Source organism: Protomyctophum parallelum (assembly GCF_964188405.1).
Source record: "Protomyctophum parallelum genome assembly, chromosome: 2".
Classification (NCBI taxonomy): Eukaryota; Metazoa; Chordata; class Actinopteri; order Myctophiformes; family Myctophidae; genus Protomyctophum; species Protomyctophum parallelum.
The window spans coordinates 25204745-25231923 of NC_139699.1; the positions used below are offsets into that span (position 1 = coordinate 25204745).

At 42.1% G+C, this 27179-nt stretch overlaps 2 protein-coding genes across 2 annotated transcripts in view; one reads left to right on the forward strand and one right to left on the reverse strand.

Annotated features, from left to right (window-relative positions):
- Window positions 1–5257: 5257 nt before the first annotated feature.
- Window positions 5258–9193, forward strand: LOC310855006 (chymotrypsin B-like; the record flags this gene model as incomplete). Its single annotated transcript, XM_083759821.1, has 7 exons — window positions 5258–5309; window positions 5744–5847; window positions 6450–6529; window positions 7134–7218; window positions 8025–8205; window positions 8386–8519; window positions 9032–9193. The coding sequence occupies 7 exons, from the start codon at window positions 5258–5260 to the stop codon at window positions 9191–9193; spliced, it is 798 nt and encodes a 265-aa protein (XP_083615947.1).
- A 5326-nt stretch (window positions 9194–14519) lies between these two features.
- galr1b (galanin receptor 1b) overlaps window positions 14520–27179 on the reverse strand; it is a gene marked incomplete at both ends in the record, with an annotated part of 35443 nt that continues 22783 nt past the window's right edge. The window contains one exon of the mRNA XM_083759253.1: window positions 14520–14831. Within this exon, the coding sequence (XP_083615379.1) occupies window positions 14520–14831 (312 nt within the window). The remainder of the gene's footprint in view (window positions 14832–27179) is intronic.

The window sequence follows — 27179 nt, forward strand, 5'->3', positions numbered from 1 at the left end:
TGAATCTGACCCCTATTATTAAACAGATTAAATTAGATCTAACCAGATGGATTGAACGTCCAATATCAAAGATATACATAGGACCATGTCAACATTTAAACAAATCCAGGAACAGTATGGGCTACCCCAGATAACATTAAAAAAACTAAAAAATTAGTTATTTAAGTTATTTAAATTCCATACCATTCCAATATAAAGAAGGAAATGGACCTGAGCAAATTGAGAGGCCTGTTTGCCAGGTCTACCTGCTGAAGAAAGAAAATAATAAGTTCATGTGAACACCGAACGGGACATGTATACAAATTGCAATCACTGACCATCAATATATATCCCCAGGAAATTCAATTCAAGATTATACATAAATTATGAACTACACCATATCAAAGGAGCAAATATGATAAAGTCTGCTCCGGTAAATGTTGAAGGTGCAAGAAAAACATATAGATACTGTACATACGTACAATGTTGGTTACCATATATGATGTTGTACCATCTGTCTCAAGTTGGCTTCATTAATGTTCTCCAAGGAGACATGAATGGATTGTGTGTGTGTGTGTGTGTGTGTGTGTGTGCGCGCGCGTATGCGTGTGTGCGTGCGTGCGTGCGTGCGTGCGTGCGTGCGTGCGTGCGTGCGTGTGAAAATAAAATGATTGAAACAAAGAAAGTGAGGTGATCCGAGGACCTTCTTATTCCCAGATGACCTGTCTTCCCATGGTTACAACCAGTGAAGGCTTCAAAAAGGCATACGCACCCTGTCACCTTAGAAGAGCAATAGAACAGATTGTATGTTTGGCTCATCATGACACGTTCCAAAGTTGGGGGTTATTTAATTTGTCTTCAAACCAAAACTCTATTTCAGACAAATTGAACCTGATGTGTCTGAGGTGATGAGTCGTTGCTGGGTCAGACGCAATCATTCTTTATTGGTTTCCTGTCAGAGTTTCTCTGATACTTCTGACTTATACTCTTTCACTGACACACTCTCTCATTTTGTTTTTAAATATTTTCTACATTGATTTAAACGAGAACACCACGGTACAAAAGAAAAAACTCAAAATGAAATAAACACACACACACACACACACACACACACACACCCTCACACACACACACACACACACACACACACACACACACACACACACACACACACACACACACACACACACACACACACACACACACACACACACACATTATATATACAGTATAGGCCTATATATATATATATATATATATATATATAGTGATATATATAGTGATATATATATGTGTATATTTTAGATACTATACAATAAATAGGGATATGCCATCTTTTATGTTGAGAAATAAGGGTTTTGCAGAGTTTGCCAAGCCTGATTACCCTTACCCTTAAATTCTGCATCTTCTCAAACACGAGAAGCTCAAAGTGCAGCAGACTTGAGCTTGCTTTTTGCCCTCAAATCAAAACTCTATTTCAGACAATTTAGACCTGATATTTCTGGGGTGATGAAACCACTCACTGGCTCATGCTGCAATAGACAGACGTAAAATCATTTTGCATATTTTCGATTCTGTCAGTGTCTCTCAGTTTCTGCTAGAAGAAGCTGCAGTGAAGCTTTCCAACTACAAGATTTGTAATGGGAAAGAGTATTACATTTTAATACTGTTACACAGTTTTGGCTCCCTGTGACTGGAAAACAACGGAAGTATCCGTTCACTCCAAGCCGGGGGTGAGAAAATCGTTTTTTTTTAAGGTGTATTGACTGTTGTGTTAGACAAAAAAGACTAATAATGTCAGTTTATTGTTTTCGATTTATCTTGTCTTGCCTTGTCCTGGTATTGCTGGTAAATTACTCCACTACAGTTGTTGTTGTTGTTGTTAGAAATTTTTTTGTCAGTATAAGATAACCATTTGTCTACCATCTATGTCAGGGCTGTGCCTGTAGAATGATGATTTATAGGCATGCTGAAAATTCCACATTACCTTCTATTATGACCTCTTGTACAATACTTTAGGTCCAGCTTTTGGAGCTGTATTTTTCCTTGCAATAGCCACAATATTATGGTCGCTAAACCCCACAGAGACAGATACTGCTTTGGAACAAAGATCTGTGTTATTTGAAAATAACACAGATCTTTGTTATTTAATGAATTCCGACTGATTCCGAATTTCCGAGATGTGTGGATGGATAATATGACTCCCAGGTAAAAAACACTTCTTGTTTGAAATACACTAGTGCCTATAGTGATTTTCAAACAGGCTATAGAAATCATGGATCAAAAACCGATGAGATGGAACCTGTGTGGTATTTCTTTTAAACACAACCTTGTATACGTTTTGTGTTTTTTTTTTTTTATATCTTTTTATTGGGTTTTTTACATTTTTTCCCCTCCCATGTGGGGTCCTTATACATGTCACTGTCAGCATATACATTTGTTGATACAGTACGTACGTCTTAAGGCACCCCTCATTTTCCTCCCGTCCACCCACTGAGCCCACCCACTCTTCCCCAATGCAGAGACAATACAGCTGGAAAAGGGGAAAATTACAACAACAAAAAAAAAATACAGAAAAAAAAAAAAAAGAAGTAAGTAAATTAAATTTAAAAGGAGAAGGGGGAGGGGGAAGAGAAGAAAGGAGGAGAGGGGGGGGGGGGGGGACCACCTGTGTGTGCGCGCAGCCGCCGGTTTGCACGACGCATATGCAATGCATAGGCATAATGCGTTCACCATTATATAGTTAATATTAGTAATATTTATAGTAATAGTATAGTAATAGTAATAGTATAGTAATATTTCAAATATCGCTCATCTCTGGGACAACTGTCAGGGTTCTTACGTGATCAACAAAGGGCGTCCATGTTTGCTGGAAAGTTGTCATGGAACCATTAAGTGCGAATCTAATCTTTTCAAGTTTAAGATAGAATAGTACGTCCTTTATCCATCCGTTATGTGTGGGTGGGGAAACTTGTTTCCATTTCAGGAGTATGAGACGTCTGGCTAAAAGAGAGGTAAAGGACATTATTCTTTTAAGGTGTAGGGGAATGTTAGTCCCTGGGGAAATACCAAACAAGGCCGTTAACGGGTTGGGTGGGATAGGTACACCCAATATGTCAGAGTATGATTGAAATATGGCTGTCCAAAAGTCCACCAGCCTAGGGCATGACCAAAACATGTGTGACAGGCTAGCAGCGGGTTGTCTGCACCGGTTACATGCATCATTAATGTCTGGAAATATCTGTGCTAATCTTGCATTTGTGTAGTGAACCCGATGAATGATTTTACATTGGATAAGATTATGTCTAGCACAGATTGAGGAACTGTGAACCAGTCTCAGAGCTGTCTTCCATGTCGGGTCGGGCAATTCTAGCCCCAGGTCCTGCTCCCATGCCGTCCTAAGATGGTTGAGAGTTTCTGGGTTTATGTTTTTTTTTCTACCATCAAATAGTTTTTTTTTAAAATGTTTACATGTTTCATCTTTGTTCTCTGGACTGGTTGATAGTCTTCCGAGCTCTGGTAGAGAAACTACACGAGCCTCAACAAGTGGTAACTGTACTGTTACCAGGTGTAACAACTCATTCGGACAGTCTCCCTTCTCAGTAAAGTTGAGTAAAGAGATAGACAGAGACAAATAGACAGAAATAGACAGGTGGGCTCCGTGGAGGGGTCTGGTCCACATCTGGTCGAGGTCGAGCTCTGTGAGTCCAGGTCACACTTCTGGTGGGCTCCATGAAGAGGCCTGATCCACGGTCACACTCGGCAGTCAGTTGGGGGTTAATATTAGGGGTCCACAGAACTGCGACGGGGAGGACGAAAAGAGACTCCGGGGAGAGATTCCCCGGATGTTGGATTAGTGGCAGGCCTTACTGGAGCCTATATAGTGTATATTACAAGTACTGCTGGGAGACAGACCCACACAACAATGTACGACTATGGTATCCAGCTAGACTTGGAGACAACTCTAGCTATAGGCTTTGTCGTAGAGAAAGGTTTTCAATTATTATTATTATTAGATTAGATGCATCTGCATGTATTTTTTTGTAAACGATTGTTTTTAGTATAGGTAGTTCAAATGTGTAGCCTATAGAAAGGCCTAACCAGGGGGTTGCAAATTAGCCTTGGCTATATACCCTAACCCTACAGTATGTACAACGCAACGTTTTCTTGATACAACTTGTTTCTTGTATTGTCGCTGTTAAATAAGCAAGGAGAAAAAAGAATTATGTACATGTATTGATATTTGTATGTGTTGATATATTTACAATAATGCTAACCAAGTCAATCCAAACAAAGATCAAGGTTATTATAGTTTTAAAATGTCCATTAGTACATTATCTTCAATTTCAGCATGGTTATAATTCATTTTTTAGCTTTACTGGTTTAGTTTTCTTTCTTTATTTTTTTAGTTTTGATAACATTTTGAGTTAGTTTTATTGAAATATGGGATATAGCCTATTTGTCTGGAGCATGATAATATAGGTCAGAAAAAGTATTGTGTATAGGCCTACTGTACTGTATGCCATGGCGGCGATGGCGCCTATTAAATCATTATGGATGAAATTGTCAAAACATAAAGAATTGCGAACATCTATCTACAAGTTCAGCTAACTTGTGGTTTAAACTGGTTAAAACTGGCACAGCTAAAACATCTATCTACACTATACACATAAGACATACAAACACAAAGGATGCATATACTTATGCATAGTAAACATTCTTAGATACAGAAAACATGCTTAGACATAGCAGTAGGTACATTGTTTTTTAACTGTATTTGAAATTCTACACTTCATTCATACACAGAATGTTTCAAAACAGGGGGAAACATGAACATGTCAAGGTCAGTGAGTGCTATATTTATCCAACCAGTGCACTTCAGGCCTGAGAACTGGCCTATGGCTTTAGCCTGATAAACACCTGTGACCTGATACAGGCAAATGGAACGTTTTTGGACCAACAACGACCAGTGGTGGAAAAAGTACTCAAATGTTGTACTTAAGTAAAAGTATTAATACTGCAATATAGAAATATTCAGTTACATTTCAAATTTTCAAATGTACAAAAATATTTTAAAAATAGCAGTAGAAGGAAAAGTATGTAAGTACGTGCAGTACGTAAGTAAATGTACTTAGTTACTATACACCACTGCCAACAACCTCAACGTTCAGCTCAGGTGGACACACCCCTGTCTCTGATTGGTTGACAGTGAGAGGCTTTTGGGGATAAATATGGAACGATCTGCTCTGGTCTTCAGAGTTCCTGTCACATTGTCACAATGGCTTTCCTCTGGGTCATCTCCTGCCTTGCTTTCGTCAGCGCCGCTTACGGTAAGGGAAGCCCGGGTCCTCGTTCAGCCATCTCAAATATGGGTTTTGATACAGAGAAGAAATGTCAAAAGGTAGTGTTTGCCTACAGAACTTGTTTAAACCTGTGATGTACTTCCTTCTGCAAACACACTTGGATTAATTAGTAGGATTCAGTTTAAAGTACAGCTCAAGAGTTTAAAAAGAGGAGAGGAAGAATTAAATTTCTTATGAATATGAAGATGTAGAGTAAAAGTTATTCAGTACGGGCTCGGCGTGCTGGTCCAGGCAGCCCAGCCCCCCCCCCCCCCCCCTTTTTATGTAGATGTAAATATTACTGTAGAAAGAATGGGTATGGTCCAGTATAAATTTACTTCAAGGTGATGAACAGTTAGGGATCTGATGTTTACATTAGATTTGATAGTCGAGTGTGACAATGATTGTCTCCTCGTTTCCAGGCTGCGGTACCCCCGCCATCGCTCCCGAGGTGTCTGGTTATGCCCGCATCGTCAACGGTGAGGAGGCTGTGCCACACTCCTGGCCCTGGCAGGTGTCCCTGCAGGTGAGTGACTTTTCTTAAGTAAAAGTATCAATACTGCAATCTAGAAATACTCTGTTACAAGTAAAAGTATGTTAATCCAAATTTACTTGAGTAAAGTACAAAGTATTGGCTTCAAAATGTACTTACTGTAAAGTACCAAAAGTATTATGCAGAATGCCCCATTTCTCCCCATATGCCCCAAATGTAAAAACTGAAAATAGCAGATATACATGCTCACAATGCACCGCATTGCGACACATTGTGAGCTTGTAGATCAGCTATTTTCAAATGGCCGAAATGTATATAGGGCTGAAGTGGTTCATGTATGTTTTGTAATGTAACTAGTAACTAGTTTTCAAAGAAATACAAATATCAGACTTCAGCCGTTTTATTTCAAAAGGTTTAATATCAGTGAGACCTGCCTCCTGACATGACCAGGAATGCTACAATGATATACACACAACATCAATACTATATTATATTCTATTCTCACCACATTTTATTGCACATAATCTATATTGACGCATACATGGAAATCTGGTCATGTGTGACTCATGGTTGGTGAAGAGACTTCACATGTGTAAGCTTAATATCTAATCCCCTCTGTCTTCATGTTACCTCAGCAATCCAGCGGCTTCCACTTCTGCGGAGGTTCCCTGATCAATGAGAACTGGGTTGTCACTGCTGCCCACTGCAATGTCAGGTCAGTATCTGAGTCCTCATTCGTGCATTTCTCCTGCACAGCAAATGCAGAAGGCTTGTAAATCAGGTGATCTAGGAAGTTAAGATATAATTCAGCCACTGTACTTCAAATTGCTCTGGAGGAACACTTCAGCTATTATGCTAAATTATATAATTAGATTTTCATGCATTCAAAGGCAGGATCTTTTAAATGTTGTATAGTCAAATATGCATGTAATCAATAAAGAAATCACTTCACTGCATAAAGGGATCTATACCTGCATATCGTCGCTGTCGGGAGGAAAATCAATGCTATTGAACACCCTTTACTTCTGTGTGTTGAAAAGTATTAAAAAGCGTTTCGGGCAAAACCCTATTAACTCCATTGGACCCTCAAACTGTCTGCTAAAGCATCCAACTCCACCACCTCTCCCCCTCTTATGCAAGTAATTGACAATAAGTCACAATACCAACTTCGATTTCCTGAAAAATGAACATCTTGGAGTCAGGTGGAGTAGAGATAGGCCTATAAAAAATCTACTCATGTGTGTCTACACACAGTGCATGTAAATAATAGAGTACATCTTGTAAGACGTAATTAACACTCAATTTCAATTTAATTTCAGGACCTACCACCGTGTGATTGTTGGAGAGCACGACAAGAGCTCCTCCTCCACCAATGAGGACATCCAGATCCTGAAGCCTTCCAAGGTATATTTGATGGCATTAATATTCCCTTCCATATGCATACTCACACTTATACACAACCTGACTCACGACTCATGTTAATAGATTTATCTTAATTGATATTAAAGGAGCACTTCCTATAATTGGCCCTCACTAAAAAGCTCATAATAAGATGGCACAATTTCTACTCACTCTGTGAGCAATGACATTGATGGAGCTCCCAAGCTAAGAGAATCTGCAGCCAATCTCTGAATTAGAGAAGCCATTTGATCTTGTGCATTAATACATTAAAAAACAAAAAGATGGAAAATGTGTTTCTGAACTGTCCACAGCCTACATCTGAGACACAGAGGGAGTAAGACCAAAATGGTGCCATATAATGAGCAGTATGAGGATCAATTATATAATAGGTTGAAGGGTTCATGGTTCAAGTTCCAAGGTTGTACATTATTGTTACTTGTTATCTTGTGTACATTACAAGTACATAAGAGTAAAACTTATTTTGGCTTGGCTTCCTTCAGACAAATTCAGCAGCATTTCCCCCCAGTAGCTGCTACCTAACTTTGTGCAACAGATTAGTATGTTAAACTTATGTTAAACAGTATATACTATTGCCAGTGGCTTTGAGACTTATTCCATACAGCAGCATCTTACAGTTGGTGGTAGCATTGGGATGGATTGTATCTTTTAATAGACTGATTTTAATGTCAATAGTGTTGAGCAGGTGAGCTAATGGAAATAGGCTGCTCACCCTGATTGCCATTATAGCCCAGAAGCAATACAGTATTTCACGTGAATACTATATGTTCATATTGTCATCTCCCTCCCAGGTGTTCACCCACCCTGCCTGGAACCCTCGCACCATCAACAACGACATCTCTCTGATCAAGCTGGCCACCCCCGCTCGCATGAGCACCAACGTGTCCCCTGTCTGCCTGGCTGAGTCCGCTGATGTCTTCGCCGCTGGCATGAACTGCGTGACCTCTGGCTGGGGTCTGACCCGCTACAATGGTGAGACCCTCTCCATTTCTCCATTGGGAGGGGGGGGGGGCAGGGGGATGCAGTTGTGCAGTTGTTAAACATGGGTTCAATGGTTCATGTGTCATTTGTTTTTACTTTACTTTCTTGGTGTTATTTCATTACTAAACTCTCTCTCTCTCTCTCTCTCTCTCTCTCTCTCTCTCTCTCCAGCCGCCAATACCCCCAACAGGCTCCAGCAGGCTGCCCTGCCCCTCCTGTCCAATGAGCAGTGCAAGAAGCACTGGGGAAGCAACATCTCTGACGTCATGATCTGCGCTGGAGGTGATGGTGCTACCTCCTGCATGGTGAGATCTGCTCCCTCATAATTCACTTTGTATTTTACTGTATAGTCGTGTGTGTGATTATATTTATATAGCAGGCTATTCATAACGTATATTTAGCACAAAGAATAGCATCAGCAAGCAGTTGTGGCAGGCATGCAGCAGGTTTGAATGAGCGTGAGCTTAGAATATTTAATCGGCCATATGGAACATATCAACTTGGCGTGGAGGTGCCACTCATGCTGTTGAAATTTGTCTATTACTGTACAAGAATTTCTACATACAACTTGTGTTTCTGTCTCTATTCCTTACTGCAATATTAACAACCCAAATAGCCCATTGTTGATGAATCAAATCAGGCTGATTGACTTACTGTATAACAGAATCAGAATCATCTTTATTGTTACATCATGGTTTATAGGTGTAAAACAGCGGGTATTTATTTTTTGTGCAAGTTCCATCGTTTAAGACAAAAGTAGATTTTGGGTAGTTGTGTGATCAATTGTAACGCTCCGGTCTTGCTGTGTCTGTCTCAGGGTGACTCTGGTGGCCCCCTGGTGTGTGAGAAGGACAACGTGTGGACCCTGGTTGGTATCGTCTCCTGGGGAAGCAGCCGCTGCTCCACCTCCACCCCCGCCGTCTACGCCCGCGTCACCGAGCTCCGTGGCTGGGTGGACCAGACCCTGGCTGCCAACTAAGAGATCAACCAAGACTTCCTATACTTCCACCAACCCAGTCCCATCCTGAAAACTTGACCTAAGCTGGATTTTGATATGCTGAATTTCAATAAACATGTCAATCCGCCTTTGAAAGTTGTTAACTTGTCGCTGTTTATTGTATTGATCATTCTCAGATATGCTTGCTACCCAATAACCTTATGTTATATACTGTTGCATTTTGTGTCTAGATAGGAGCGTAGAGAAGGCAGAGAAGTTTCAAGATAGGTGTGATTTTTAACAGCAGAGAGAGCTCTTCCTCAATGCCCGGGTTCTGTGGTTTTGCATGTCAAGGACGCTACATATTAATTCCTACACGGGTTGTGTTTATAACCACGCCCCGGGCAAGTTAAGTTTAGGGTTAGGTTTAGGTATAGTTTTATTGAGGTTAAGGTTAGGGTTAGGGTTAGGTTTAGGTATAGTTTTACTGAGGTTAAGGTTAGGGTTAGGGTTAGGTTTAGGCTGTCGAACACAGCGACTGGCCAATCACAGCGCGTCGACTGCACAACCTGTGTAGGCTTTGGTATGTCATGTCAAGGACCCCCAAATGGGCTCTATGCACGCACACCATTTTGGAAAGAACTTGAATATGTGTTTTTAGATATTTTAGTCATGATGACACCATCTTCATGACATGAAATTTAGTCTCACTTCCTTCCTGGACTACAAGTCACACACCTCCATGCAGCCCCCCCCCCCCCCCCTCTCCACAAGGAGGGGCAGCAATCCAGTCAAATCCTAGTAAAAAACTGGCCATAGGGTGCACATTTCAAATTGTGTTTCTTCCAGATGTGAAATGTCCCCAGTTTAGGCTATGGATCAGAGCTAGGTGATGCTATTGTATTGTGTGCATGTTGGCCCACTGGAAACACTCTGTTCCCGTACAGGTCTGTAACTCTGAGAGTGTACAAATGGAACCAAATGGACCCTTACAGTTTCATTTGGTTCCATTTTTTGGGGGTCCTTGAAATTAAAAGGTTTGAGAACCACTGTACACTAAATGGATCAGAGCCTTAATAACATGTAACAGCTATATTAATAATGCTTAGTAATGTTATAAAGATGAATGCATGTTGTGTGTTTAATGAATGGTTGGCAACTTGGCATGCAATATATAAAGCATGTTATTGACAAAGGTGCATCGTTGTAGTGGCGAAACAGCCTTGCTATTCACATCACGTCCATGGAAGTTTCGGATACAAATCATGTATGTTTCCTAACCTAGTGGGAATGTGTGTGTGCACAGTTTCACAGTTGGATGCTTCGGTCATGATTTGCAGCATTTTGTTGCCAGTCGTGCAAACTTTAGATCAATCGTTTAGATCAATCATAGCCAATCAGGATGGTATATGAAAAACCAACCAGATCTGTGTTGAACACATGACAATAGTATAGAGGTACGTATACTGATTTGCGTGATGTATATAAAACCTGTACGAGTAATATAAAGAAATGTGGCGTAGTAAAAATTGGCGTCATGATGGCACTATAAGAGGCAGATGTGGAAAATGCAGGGCAAAGGTTTTCCCTTGGCCTGTACGGAGTTTGCATACAATTAAAGTTGTACACAGATCGGTCCAGTTATAGCAGGTAATGTTTTTTTTTTCTTCAGATATCGGCCTCATGGTGGCGCTATAACAGGCCATTGTGGGAAAAGGTTGGGGAAGAGGTTCGTCGTTGGCATCCAGGAAGTGTGTATGCACAGTTTGGCATCGACCGGGCCAACGGTGGCGGAGATTAGCTGGTAACAGATGGACGGACGGACACACAGACGGACAGATGGAGTGCAAAACATATTCTCCCTGGTCTCCCCCCATGCCTTCGGCCTGGTGGAGACAATTAGTATCATCGGTAACACCTGCGAAGGAAGTAGGGAAGGAGCCAGGATTCCAGGGAAGTAGGAAGGGTTATTCTGTGTGCATAGAGTCCATTGATACTTATTACTAGGCTAGACACTCATTCGGAGTGCAAGATTGGAATAGCAAGAGTGATGCAAATGATGGAGGACCCTGATGTAAACAAGTCTCAGTGCTTTTTCTGGTTTTATCCTCTTAGAATATTATTGACCTTAATTGTAGGCTACTTTTATTTTCAATCAATCAATCATGTATGTGAGCATGAACCCTAGTTGATAAACAACAAGTTAAATACTGTAGTAGAGTGAAAAATGTATGCCAAAGAAGCTAGGATACCAGGTAGACAATGGAACAACAACATCCGCCATCTAAACAACATGCTTACAGTATAAGCAACTTGAAAGAGAGAGGCGTGCTATAGGGGTGAGATGGGGTCTGCCTCTCTGAAGAGGTGGAACATTGGGAGAGCGAGTCTGCACGAATCAAGGACCCCTGTGACCCCACTTTGAGTGATCTGATCTGATCTCTCTCTCTCTCTCTCTCTCTCTCTCTCTCTCACACTCACTCACTCACTCACTCACTCTCATATATTATAATGCATTTTTTACAATATGGCATTACTGGATCTTGTAAACCCAGAGCATGTCACACTCACAACTCCCAGTTGCCATGTCAACAACACATATCCCAGGCAGCTTGCGATACTTGTCGCCAACAACTGGGAAATGAGATAAGGACGAGTAGGACCCATGGGCCATGGTTGGTTGACTTGAAATGCTTGATTCACTGTCCACAGCTGGACACGTAGATGGTAGCTTTCCATTCAGCTCTAATTTATCGGCCCGTCTCCTCATGAGATGGGCTACAGTATCCAGATCTGAAAGTTGTCTTTCTACATACTCCTCCATAGTCAATGTAATGTACCTGCTAGTACTGTACATCATATTCCATGTAATTTACCGGCTAGTAGTATCAAGACCATGTCACATGATGTAGGTCTTCTGGCTAGTAGGCTACATCATAGACCTTGAGGTACTGGCAAGTGGCAAGTATATCATATTAGTCCATCATTGTTCATTTGCAAACAATACAAGATTCAATTTAAATTATAACCAAGACTCACAAGACTTTGAGTATTGGTTCAATTTAAACAGAATATAAGCACCTCTAGGCTTGCTGACGATGGATCAGTTTTCATAGCACTAATTTGACGGAGATTATCAATCTCATGACCGTGAGATTATCAAGCACATGACCATGCACTTGAACTTCACAGTGATTTACGTCATGGGCCCCGATGGTGATAATGTTAAAACAATAAACTAAATGCTAAGAATGTTCGATATTCAACACCAAATTTGACAGGTTTAATATACCGGTAATAATAATAATAATATATATTGTTTTTCCAGATACTTTTGCGGCTTTCGCCTTTATTATTTTTTATCTAACTATAAAGGCACCACATCTCTGTGTGTCTGTGTGTGTGTGCGTGTGTGTGTACGGTTGTAATGCACGTAACTCGACAACCATTTGCCCCACCGACTTCAGATTTGACACAAGCGTTCCACACCACAACAGGGAGTGCAGTGACCAGCCGTGAGTCAGTGGCATGCACCGTTTACCAGAAACAGTACAGTGGACAATGTACAATGTACAATGAGGCCAAGTCCCCTCACCTGTGCAATTTCCAGCCTCTGCTTCAACCAATTGATTGCTACACCTGCCACTTTTAACCAGTCCCCCCCAGAAGAGGGCAGATTTAGGGCCCGGCCAATCAGAAGAGCGCAGGTTTTTGGGCCCAGCCAATCAGCCGAGGGCAGGTGTTTGGGCCCGGCCAATCAGAAGAGGGAAGGTTTTTGGATTGGATACTGTTTTGAATCTGAATATGCAGTAATTATAGAAAGTAATAATTTGCTGCCCCCCTCATTGCTGCTGACACGTGCATCTACAGTATTGTGTAAAATTCATAACTTTAACGCAATCAATACAGTTCTTACCCATTCCAAAGTTCTCTAATGCTTAATAAAATCGGGCGTTCTATCCTGTAAAAAGCCTTTTTTGTGTGATCCTTTCTGTTTCATCATTTGTGTGTTGAATGACATGGTCATCATGTCGGCATGAGCACAGTGAGCACTTATCCTTTATTCTGATTTTTATTCAGTCTGGTCACAAAGAGCATATTAATTCAGGTGTCTATTTTTACTAATAGGAATAAATGTTTTAACTTAAGACTTAATTATAGATTAGCGTTTCACCACAGAGTCTTCATCAGAATTCAGTTGGAAGACTATAATGAATCTATAATAAAGCCTTGACTGGGAGCTTTACAAAGTTACAGTGTGCAGACTTCTATTGTTTATTCTCCACTGAAGTACTAGCCTCACGACTTATCTGCCTTTGCAATGCAAATTGCCCCAGGCAGACTACTGCAGTAGCCTACTCAACCCTGGTTATAAGAATCTCTGCATTCAATACGATATTCTGGTGCTCAACGTCGTGTCCGGGGACCACCACGTTGTCCAAATGGACAACGTAACTATCCATCTGTAACTCTGAGACGACCACCAGTGGTCCTTGAGGGGGTTCCAGGTGGTCCCCAGAAAAATGATGGAGAGTTGGTAAACAAATGGACCCTTATAGATCTTTAACTCTTGAGAGTGTAACATTTCACACTCTCAAGAGTTAAATTATTGCTAAACATGCATTACTTAATTTACAATATACAAAGAATGTTGGAGAATTGTTGTTTTGATCAAAGTTTTCTTGTAATCTCTCTTATGGTACCACATCAATACAGCATGGAATTGTGGACAAAATCGTATCCAACGACAACAAAATATTCAATGCTTGGGGTCTGCGAGGCTAATAACGGATACATAATAATAAATAATGGACCTTGATATGAAGCGGGTTGAAAACCACTGATCTAAACTAACACAATTGGCCGTGTTCAAGAGAGGGGAGCCGGTCCAGGAAGTCTATGTCACTGGCTGCACTATAGGCTGGAGCGGAGCCGGTCAGTGGGGGGTGATGAACGGGAGGAGTAGGAGAATGAGTAGCTACGTCCTCCCAGTGGGGGCTCCTCACAAGCAGATAGCCAGGGTACAATAGCAGTGATTAACGGCACAAAGGGGTAAAAATGGGGGCACAAATTGGGGTAAATATAAAATAAATAGGGGTACAAATAATTGGCTACTCTAAATTTATTAAAAAAAAAAATTGTCCATCAGCAACCAACCAAGTTGCACCTTGCTGTGTGCCACCTTATGTATCCCTGCAACTACAGTACATGTATATCATAAATCAGCTGGCTCAAATCTGTGAATTGGTTTGTCGCCAATGGCCCCAACAAAGACAGAAAACACACAGCCTCACAAGAGATTAATGAGTTCTTGTTCTTCTTTTTGTTGCTCTCTTGTGTCGCTTATTGCTGCCTCCCGTGGTTACTTTCAAATAGCAGTGGTGGAACGAATGGTCAATGTTTCCATACGGTTGCGTGCCATCTTCTCTGTGGGGGGTGGAGGATACAGGTGACATCCACAGACCTGGCGGCAGGCTTTGCGGAAATTCTCGGAGTGGAAGGCATAGAGGATGGGGTTGATGCAGGAGTTGCCGTAGGACAGGATGTGGGCCATGATGCGGAAGGCGAAGGAGGCGTCATTGAGGGGGAAGTGGCCAAACTCCACCCACATTGCAATGATGTGGTACGGCATCCAACAGATGAGAAAGGCTGTCACCACCAGCAGCACCGTCTGGGCTGTCTGGAGTGAGGGGAGGGGAGGGAAGGGAAGGGAAGGGAAGGGAAGGGAAGGGAAGGGAAGGGAAGGGAAGGGAAGGGAAGGGAAGGGAAGGGAAGGGGAGGGGAGGGGAGGGGAGGGGAGGGGAGGGAAGGGAAGGGAAGGGAAGGGAAGGGAAGGGAAGAAATAATGAGAGGTGGATTTAATCCTCATTATCAATCCAGTTTCCTGATTGCAATCAACAAAGTTTGGCAGAGTAAAACTGCACCAACCAAGTATGACAAATGATGTCATACATGAAAGTGAATCTTGGTGTGGAAATTAACGTCAACAGAGTTACGGTTTATTTAATGATAATTACCCAGCCATCATAATCATAATTTAAAGATGGAGTGCCACAATTTTTGTATTTTTCCAGTTTTTCATGTGTCTATGAGGTGACAGTACTTCATTAGACACCCTGGAGTTGTTTTTATGCGCAATGGTGTATTAACTTTGTATTTAGGGTTTCTTCCTGGAGGCTGAACCCTTGACAGTCAAACGGGCCAATGAAGTAAACAGCAATATAGTGACATCACACTATCAGCCCCTCCCCTAACCCCTCCTTCTTTATCATACAACTACAGCTGTGGGTGCGGCTTCAGTTCAGGTGGATCACCACCCATCACCACCCACCAGGCAAACCAGGCATACTTAATGAACTGGTGGGCGTGTCCACTTAAAAGCATGATTTTAACAAATACTGTACACTTTTTGGAAAGAGTTCTTCCACCTTATATTTTAATAATACCTGATTATCATGTTTTAGGGTGGAAAAGAATCGTGGCACTCCATCTTTAACAAAAACAAACAACTCACTGAGAAATTAGAGGATCGACCGTTTATGATATTAGACTTAAAACAAGGTTTTAAACTTTTATGTTAACCATGTACTCTTGGACTGTATCAGCAACAGCAAGGTAATTACCAGGCAGATAGTTGGAAGAGGGTTGGGGATTCTATATGATGTCAGCTTTATTATTTGGCGAGTCCGAACCTAGTATACAACAGCCCACAGGGGCCCACACAGGTTAGTATGTAAAGTGGCCATCTACAAGACCAAGCCACACAAGGCATGTCTTTTACATGGTCAAGGCAAATGACAACACATTAATCCCAAACCTTGACTGTACCTGTATACATATACTGTATAGAAAGATTACATTAGATTAGATTTTTATCAAGGATCCCCATTAGCTGGTGCCATAGCAACCAGCTAGTCTTCCTGGGGTCCACATAAGAATAAACATACCGGTACATACAAGTACAATTACAAATACAAAATTGTTAAAAAGTCAGTATTCAACACACATTAGTTTGGATAAAAGAAAGTAGAAATTGCTGAAATTATGTGAGAGCGAAAAAAAAAAAAAAAACCCAAACCAAACCACAAAACACTTGGAATTTTAGCTGCTTTTTAAACGTTAATTTACTGTAAATGCAACAGATTTCGAGGCAGGTTATTCCAAAGTGACAATGATCTATAAATAAATGATCTCTTTAGAAAAGAGAGAATGTCACACTCTGTGCCCAGAGCTAATTGCCACCATCCTTATTTAACGGACTGCCTTGTGTTTGTTCACTGCTTGATTATACAATCACTGCCATTATACAATCAAGTAAAAAAGTATGATCATATAGTACAATATTACACTGTGTGCTCTGCAGTGGCTCCACACTATCCTGCACGTTGAGAGCATAAAACCACTGCACCACACTCGGCATCCCACAGCATGGGAGAGAGAGAGACACACATGCTCGCTATATAAAGTCCTAGCTGTGCAAAGCCTGATTGTCGTGAAAATAGGTGATTTACAAGCTCACTATGCCTCAATTTACAATTTATAATTTAGGCATTTACCAAAGCTCTTAATCCAGAGCGATTTACAGTAAGCAAGAACAACACTTGGTATTATATCAATTACATAAAAATAGTCATCAGGAATCATAAGCAAGTTTTTAAAACATCTTCTTTCGCTGATGGCATGATGTTGAACAGGCCATGAGAGTCATGAGAGTGTGGAGTCCTTCAGTCCTTTAGCTTAGTGGTTCACAAACCTTTTAGCCCGTGGCCCAAAAGAGATATTTAATGTCTGTCATCAGGGGCGTCAAAATAGCTGGGGGGTGAAGCTGGGGTAAAGTTCTCCCAACCGGAATAAACAGTGGGTTGTTGGGTTTCCATCGCAGATGCTTTAAATACTATTAATTAAACAATAGGCGTGGTGCTTGCTTGTGCAACTTGACGCATGCAATAAAAGTATAAAGAGATAAGGATAATCTGACTCTGACGATAAACCACTTGAACCCCAGGTCCCCAGCATAAACCAAAAATCTACAAACTCACAACACGTCGCAATGCGCTGTGAGCTCATGGTAGCTTTCCTTAGTGGAAGCACTCTGAGCCCCCCACCACAAATTTTTGGCCAGAAAGGGATTTTTTTCCACCTTTGTATTGGTGAGTAGGTGAAATGTTCTTTTTATTTTTGTAACAGAGGAGGGGTTGGTCCACGTTTCATGCGAGCCAGGAAATAGAACGGTCACATAGCCTCAATGCAACGGCAGTAAAGTGCAGGAGGCTATGGACCAGAGCTAATGGAACCCCTGGCCTGAAGTGTTTTACGCACATAATCCATTTACAGTCCTTACGGTTTACAAATGTTCAGATTACAAATAAAAAATGCTCACCCCAGGGCCATGGATGTTACAATTCTACTAGGGCGGGTATAAGTACCGGTATCCGTTTTGGCCATGTGCTTTAAACTATGCGCCCCTATCGGTTGGTGCATGCGATATAACTCTGATAAAATGGCCACCGATCGGATTAAAACTTCTACCCACCCGAGGAGGATTGTAACATCCGTGGCTCTGGGGCGAGCACTTTATATTTTAAATCTGAACATGTATGTCGACGTTAACGTTGTAAATAGGAAAAGTGCGTAAAACAGGTTGAAGTTCCGCCATGACAGACCAGCGCCATGTGAACCATGGCTTAATCGTCTCGTATACGACAATATTTCTATCATCCAACAAATCGCTCTGAAAGTGATCCAAAGGATCGTACGCTACTATAACCCTATAGGGAAGACCATTTTCTTTACCGCAGGCTAAAACCGGATGTGATGTTTGTGGGTGTTCCTGTCTACCTTCGTGTCAGTGTATAATAGCAGATATTTTTATTTTTATCTATTTTTATATTTATTCATGGCATTTCTTAGATTTGATTGTTTGTTTGTTTTAAAATGTAGGAAAAGAAAATTGGATTTCTACTCGAGTCGATACAAATTGGTCCGTGACCCACAAATGGGTACCATCACTGTTTGGGAAACAGTGATGGTGTTGAGCATGACAGTAATAATCTTGCGGTTAGAGGTTCCATTTCCTTTGTAGCTCATTGGGCACTGATGTCACGATCGATGGCTGATAGCTATTTGTAGCCCAGGTGGCTTTCTGTAATCAAATGATTGTCAAATGGCTCCTTAGTGAGGCTTATATTATTGCATCATGTCCTATTGAGCCTTCATCAGGTGTGTCTCTAATCAAGACACAGCATTCTCATGACATAATTATTTAACCACCCTTGGCAACTTGCAAGGGTGTATCAAATTGACTCTGTCCATACCGCAGAGTCTAGGCGTTTGGATCTTTGGATAAAGCTGTCCATGTATTAATTATTTTTTGCATTATCTAATTTACATTAGCTACTGTCATAACCTTCAACACATCTTTCTGACAAATATGTGGGACTTGTTCACTTCTATTGTGAGAAAATAAGTGTTATTTTTTTAATGTTTTGACACAATAGAAGGTGTGTATACTTCCTTTTCTCCCAGCGTGTACAGACTGTTCTAATCAGATCCTTTGTGATGTTGTGTTAGTGTGAGACGTCTCATTGATGTGATGATTGATGTGATGTTGTGTTAGTGTGAGACGTCTCATTGATGTGATGATTGATGTGATGTTGTGTTAGTGTGAGACGTCTCATTGATGTGATGATTGATGTGATGTTGTGTTAGTGTGAGACGTCTCATTGATGTGATGATTGATGTGATGTTGTGTTAGTGTGAGACGTCTCATTGATGTGATGATTGATGTGATGTTGTGTTAGTGTGAGACGTCTCATTGATGTGATGATTGATGTGATGTTGTGTTAGTGTGAGACGTCTCATTGATGTGATGATTGATGTGATGTTGTGTTAGTGTAAGACGTCTCATTGATGTGATGATTGATGTGATGTTGTGTTAGTGTGAGACGTCTCATTGATGTGATGATTGATGTGATGTTGTGTTAGTGTGAGACGTCTCATTGATGTGATGATTGATGTGATGTTGTGTTAGTGTAAGACGTCTCATTGATGTGATGATTGATGTGATGTTGTGTTAGTGTGAGACGTCTCATTGATGTGATGATTGATGTGATGTTGTGTTAGTGTAAGACGTCTCATTGATGTGATGATTGATGTGATGTTGTGTTAGTGTGAGACGTCTCATTGATGTGATGATTGATGTGATGTTGTGTTAGTGTGAGACGTCTCATTGATGTGATGATTGATGTGATGTTGTGTTAGTGTGAGACGTCTCATTGATGTGATGATTGATGTGATGTTGTGTTAGTGTGAGACGTCTCATTGATGTGATGATTGATGTGATGTTGTGTTAGTGTGAGACGTCTCATTGATGTGAAACATTAATCCACACTTTATCTGAGACCTGTGTACATGGTCTATGATAAAGTACACACACACACACACAGACACACACACACACACACACACACACACACTGTGACACACACACAAACACACACAGTGACACGCGCACATGCACGCACACATGCACACACACACACACACACACACACACACACACACACACACACACACACACACACACACACACACACACACACACACACACACACACACACACACACACACACACACACACACACACACAGAGGCATTTCTCAGGCTGGATCACCCGAGACCAGTTATTGCCACCCATGACAAACAAAGTGCTCATCATAGCGTAGCTGGTCCCATTTGACCGAAATCCACCCAATTCAATTCAATTCAATTCAAAGGGCTTTATTGGCATGAGAAAACATACGTTTACATTACATTTACATCCACCCACTCCAGTTCCGACAAAGGACGGACACACCGCTAGAAGGCCGAGTCCAACACCTCTGTGTCTTGAACCACACAGTTCACAGAGGTTGTAAATTGCATCTCTTTTGAGTCAACATGCCTGGCTTGGTTCTGGTCTAATACGTGTACGGACTGAGCTGCGAAAGGTCTGGGAAAGGTCATGGCATTTAGGATAGTGTACTCTTTATCTTCAGAAGATGGCAAAACTTGAACTTGACGGCCCTGCAGCCTTTAATTGTCACGGCATGTGAGTGTGTCTGCTTTGTTTTGCAGTGTGCTGGTTCCGAGTTGGTGGTAAGGACTTCTTAACGAAGGAAGAGACACGCTCTACGGAAGGCAGACTCCATTGGCACACCTGGGAGGCACGCACAACAACTGCACGCACACCAGGGGCGCAGATAGCATTTTATAACTGGGGGGGACATATTTGGGGGCTATCTGTTCATGCACATAATTACGCAGATTTTCCGTTTTTTTTTGCGGATTTCACTGCAAAACACATGCAGTCACGGTACATGGCTTTTCTTTTGGAGGGGATAATCCCCCCTCCTCATGAAACTGAGGGGGTCATTCCCCCCATCCTCCCCCCTATCTGCGCGCCTGCCGCACACATATAGTTATATAGCACACACCCACATATTTATTTTTCCAAATCAGCCTCATTAGATGGTGTTCACAAACTTCTTAACAGAGTGGTCTTCAACGTTCTTTTTAGGCCAAGGACCTGATGACGAAGCAGGGACCCCCTACTACCTAGCCTAGTATATTGTGTAAAATATTTAGTCTTATAAAAGCCACTTTTTGTTATTATACCATCCAGGCCGCAACGGCTGTCCAACTATCTTTCCATTTGTCTGTCTGTGAGCAGCTTTCATTTGACTTTTTGCTACTACCCCCTACGTCATATCAGTATCAGTCCATTCCAGGTTGCAAGGATTACTCTATAAAGCAGTTTCCTGTTCATTATAGTACATGCAATCGGATTGAGTATTCCGTTTCCGTCTACATTCAGTTACAGCCTGTTGAAGGTTCTTGTAGGAGTCAGCACGTAATGTCTTCTGGTTGTTGCGCTGGAATGTGAGCCTCTGTTTTTTGCACGTCATCCGGATATCCAATAAGAATTCACTCTTGGAAGTGTCTCCCAGCCTGGAGAAGGCTTTTCACACTGTCCACCTGATTAACATCCTTGTCCGAACCAGATGTCCCTTCAATTCAGAGGAGTGTAAATTGGAGAGTCATGGCTTTGGGATTAATGTCAGATATGGTTCTCAGATTATAAACTCGAGAATGGCTTCCTTGTGGTTTTTCAGAGGTTTCCAGAATTTAGTTGACTAGGGTAGACTAGGGAGCACTGAGGCAGACAGCAATATTCAAGATATCTCTCTCTCTCTCTCTCTCTCTCTCTCCAATTTAACAGGCTTTATCCATCGGCATGACATTTTACAAGTGTTGCCAAAGCACAATCACAAATATGACAAACAACATCATGTCAATGAAATTAAAAAATACATGGAATTTTTCACATCTGCTCTTTATAGCGCCACCAGGAGGCCCACATATGTAAAACACATTTTCTATTATTACTATCTATCTTTTACTTTTGTTGCCCTTTTATCCAACCACCAGATGAAGGCAAGCTGCAATGTCCTACATTCCTATCCTGGTGGAGACCTGTGCCCAGAAGGGCACTTTTTCTAGTTTATTCTAAATTGTCAATTGTTTTAAATGTATTTCATCTTGGAATATAGTGATATTAACACTAAATCATTACATAAATGACCATATTTCTTACGTCATCATTGAGAGCTAGTCATACATATACACACCACGTACTCTGGTCCCAGCAGATCAGGCACAATTTGCTATTTTATTTGACTGATTATGTATATAGTATACGTATGACTAGCTCTAAATTATGACGTAAGACATATGGTCATTTATGTGATCTGGTCCCAGCAAACCAGGCACAGATTTGCTGTTTTTTTTGCATACACATCAAATGGCGGGTTGGCTGTCATGGTGAACGAAGACCGGGCGAAATTATTACTTGCACGCACTGCTTGCGCAAGTAACTAGAAGAAGAGCATATAGCTCTACAAAGGACTCTGGATGAAAAGGGGAGAAAAATAAACAAATTGGAGACAGTTAAAGGTCTTAACGCATTACGCAGCACAAGCAAGAATGCTGGTGTATGATCAGCATCAAAGAAGAACGGAAAGACATATTACTGGAAAATAAGAGAGTAGCAGATAAACAAGTACCTGCTCTCACAAGTCATCGGTCCAGTCATACGTCTCCCGTGCCACAAGCCTCTCATGACAGTACAGCAGAGCTCGTTAAGATGCTGGCATGCTGGAAGGGGCATGGTGGAACAGTTGGTAGTGCTGTCGCCTCACAGCTAGAAGGTCCTGGGTTCGATTCCCGCTGGGGACGCTGTGGGCACTGGCGGCGTGTTCCCTCCTCCGCGTCATCAGTGCCCATACCCGAGGTGGGGGTTGGCGATAGGGCCTTTCTGTGTGGCGTTTGCATGTTCTCCCCGTGTCCCCTAGGGTAGATACCCTCACAAAAACATGCCGTAATCCTGGTCTCTACCTCCCCCTGGCCAGCCGGGGCGCGTGATGGAGGGGAAAGGAACTGGTCGGAATAACGTGTCCCTTCCACGCGCTACGTCCGGCCGGGGAAATTCCCCTCTGTCAGGTGAAAAGAAGCAGCTTGGACTCCTCATGCATAGAAGGAGGCATGAGGTCAATCCGCTGCCCCCCCCAGGTTGGCAGAGGAAGTGTAGCGCCCAGGATTACATTAGATAATTGGCACTGGGTGAAAAGAAAACTGGGTTACAAAATCGTGGGATAAAATGTTGTTAAAAAAAAAAAAGATGCTGGCAGGCGCTTTAAGTGCCAACAGAATACCAATTCCTGAACCTCCAGTATTCAGTGGGGATCCATTGAAGTACATCGACTGGAAACTATCTTTTGAAATACTGATAGACCAGAAGAACATACAAGAAAAGGAGAAGATATACTACCTACGAAGATACATCGGTGTTCAAGCAAAGAAGGCTCTTGATGGCTACTTCAACCGAATCTGCCTATGTTGCAGCATGGGAGATTCTGGAGGAGAGATACGGAAACCCATTCACAATTACCAAGGCGTACAGAGACCAGCTCCAAGCATGGCCTAAGATTGGGTCGAAGGACAGCTTTGAGCTCAGATAATTCACAGATTTTCTCCGCAGTTGTGAGGCTGCCATGATCAACAACAAGACATTGCAGATCCTGAATGACTGTAATGAGAACAGGAAGATCCTTTCCAAGTTACCAGATTGGCTAATGGCCGCATGGAATCGGAAGGTTATGGAAATGGAAGAAGATACAAATCAATTTCCCTCATTCAGCCACTTTGTCAGATTTCTAACAAGAGAAGCAAGAATTGCCTGCAACCCTGTCACCTCACTGCAGTCATTGAAACAAGGTGAAGCTGACAACCCAAAGTCCCAAAGACAACAAAGTTTTGCAGCAAAGTCACTGAATACAAGCTCCAATGAAGAGACACTGACTACAAGCTCCAATGAAAAGACTGTCATAAAATGCAGTTTCTGCGAGAAGATGGGACATGAGTTACACCAATGCAGAAAATTCATGGAGAAAGAAATGTCAGAAAGAATCAAGTTTGTTCAAACCGAACGACTTTGCTTTGGTTGTCTCAGGTCTGGGCACCAATCAAAAAGCTGCGACAGTAGGAGTGTTTGTGACACATGCCAAAGGAAGCATCCTACTTGTCTGCATGAAGAGTGAACCAGAGAACAAAGACCACCACAAGCTATAAGCCAAGTACAAGTCAAGAAACCCACAATGGAAGACCTCAATCATCTCAACACAGAGAAACAACTACAGACGCTACTTCACTTAGAGTAATACTCCAAGAAGCAAACGCACAAACGGCTGCAATAATTCCAGTCTGGCTTTCATCCACAACTCAACCAACACAAGAAGTGCTTGTATATGCGCTGTTGGATTCTCAAAGCAACACAACGTTTGTGCTTAGTGAAGTAGCAGAAGCTTTTGAAGCAAGTAAAGAACAAGTCAAGCTCAAGCTCTCTACTATGACTGCAAGAACTACAGTAATAAGCTCCCAAAGAGTAAGAGGCTTTTACTCAGGAGAGAAGATCCCCTTACCACCAGTCTATACACGTGATTTTATTCCTGCCAACAGAACTCACATACCTACAGATGAGACCGCAAAGTCATGGACCCATCTAGAGCATCTCCAACATGAGATACCACATCTGCAAGACTGTGAAGTAGGTTTACTCATTGGATACAACTGCTCACAAGCCTTACTTCCAAGGGAAGTGGTGTCTGGTAAAGAAAACCAGCCTTACGCACAGCGCACAGACCTTGGATGGAGTATTGTTGGACACCGGAATCCCTGTGTAGACTACGGCGATGCTTTCGGAATAAGCCATCGCATAGTGGTGAGACAAGTGACACCTGGTATGGAGACTATGTGTGTCAAACCAAAGTAAAGGAAATCAGTCCCTCTGACATCATAAAGGTTCTTGAATCAGACTTCTCCGAAAGAGCCGTAGAAGATGATCCAGTGTCTCAAGATGACATCAAGTTCCTTTCTAAAATGAGAGAGAACATCACACAAAAGGACAATGGCCACTACGAAATGCCATTACCGTTCAAAGAAGAACGACCACACTTGCCCAACAACAAGATATGTGCAGTGCACCGCCTAACTTCTCTTGAAAGGAGACTAAAGAAAGACCAAAAGTACTACAGAGACTATGTCAACTTTATGGATGAGAAGGTGCCGGATGAAGAATTGGACAGTCAGTCCATTTGGTACATTCCTCATCATGGAGTTTACCATCCACATAAACCAGAGAAAATACGTGTAGTATTTGACTGTTCCGCCAAGTTTCATGACACATCCGACCATCTGCGCTCACCGGCCCTGATTTAACTAACACCATGGTGGGTGTCCTATGCCGCTTCCGCAAGAGTTTTGTCGCAGTCATGTGCGACGTTGAAAGAATGTTCCACCAGTTTCACATGAGAAAGGAAGATCAAGATAATTTAAGATTTCTGTGGTGGGAGAATGGCAATATGGAAACCGCACCATCAACCTACAGGATGAAGGTTCACTTGTTTGGAGCGGCCTCGTCTCCTGGCTGTGCCAATTTCGGCCTGAAACATTTGGCAGCACAAGGGCAAGGTCAGTTCAGTGAAGATGCCATACGCTTCATTCAAAGAAATTTATATGTAGACGATGGTCTAACCAGTGTTCAAACTGAAGAAGAAGTTAAGACTTCACAAGTTTGTCTCCAACAGTGAGAAAGTGATGGCAACAATTCCGGAAGGAGAAGGTGCTGCAATCAAAGATCAAGACATGGCCTTGAGTTTACCTCACATTGAAAGAGCTCTAGGAGTGGAGTGGTGTATAACTTCTGACACCTTCAAATTCAGAGTTAAAGTGAAACCCAATCCACTAACAAGAAGGGGCGTGCTCTATACTGTAGCGTCCATGTATGATCCCTTGGGGTTCCTGTCACCCTTCATCCTTCTGGGGAAACAAATACTCCAACAAATGTGCAGAGAGGTCGGCTGGGATGAGGAACTTCCAGAAAATCTCAGACCTCAGTGGGAGTCCTGGATTAGAGACCTACCCAATTTAGATGAAATGCAAATTGAAAGATCCTACTTACCTTCAAGTTTTGGCGACGTCAAAAGGTATTTTGCTGACGTGAGGTGAGCGTCTCTGTATACGGTGTATGAACTTACCTGCGAGCCGTCAACAAGTCAGATGAAGTCCATTGCTGTCTGGTAATGGGAAAGTCAAGAGTTACGCCAACCAAAGTCACTACTATACCAAGACTGGAACTTTCAGCGGCTGTTGTAGCAGTTCAAACTAGTGACATGCTCCGAAACGAGCTAGAAATCCAAGATCTGCAAGAGTTCTTTTGGACAGATTCCACAGTCGTTCTAGGCTACATAAACAATGGTGCCAGAAGGTTCCAAGTGTTTGTAGCCAACCGTATACAGAGAATCAAGTCAAGTACAAAGCCTGAACAGTGGGCTCATGTAGCCTCTGAAGACAATCCGGCAGATCACGCCTCCCGAGGTTTGACTGCAGAGCAACTTAAGACCTCAAACTGGTTCATAGGACCAAAGTTTATCTGGCAAAGACAGCTACCCATAAGAGAGTGCAAGGTGGGAGAAATCAAGGAAGATGATCCTGAACTCCGTAAGGCTTTTGTGTGTACCACCAAGGCAGAAGAAGCTAGATCATTGCTGGATCGCCTAGAGAAGTTCTCTGATTGGTCAAGAGGAGTAAGAGCTATTGCCAGATTGATGTCAAAGAACACAAAGGGGTGAAACAACAAACCAGTGAAAGTACAAGTCTGGAAGAAAGGAAAGAAGCAGAACTTGCTATCATCAAGCTAGTTCAAGCAGAAGCATTCTCAGATGCGATAAAGAGCTTGGAACTTAAGAAAGCAGTTACCTAGACTACGGACAGTAAGCTGTGCAAGCTAAATCCATTTTTGGATGAAGAAGGCATTCTAAGAGTGGGAGGACGCTTGAGTCAGGCCGCGTTACACCCACACGTGAAGCATCCAGCCATACTCCCAAAGAGCAGCCACATTACAGCTTTACTCATTAAGCACTTCCACGAAAAGGTGCATCATCAAGGACGTGGAATGACGATGAACGAGCCAATGGATGGTGGATCCTGGGATGCAGTAGCGCCGTCTCGTCGCACATATTCAAATGTGTCAAGTGTCGAAAGTACAGAAGAAGTACTGAGTAACAGAGAATGGGTGACTTACCTGAAGATAGAACGGAGGCAACTCCACCCTTCACTTACAAATGCAGGCATAGACTGCTTCGGTCCGATCAATGTTAAAGAAGGAAGGAAGGACATCAAAAGATATGGACTCATACTTACCTGTCTATGCTCAAGGGCCATACACATTGAAGTTGTTGATGATATGACAACTGACACATTTATCAATGCTTTGAGAGCGTTCATTGCCATAAGAGGAAATATAACTAATATAACTAAGAAGTGACCAAGGCACCAATTTTGTTGGTGCAAGGAGAGAGTTTGCAGAACTCATGAGAGGAATGGACCAAGAAAGAGTGAAGGCTCTCGGATGTGAGTTTCTTATGAACCCCCC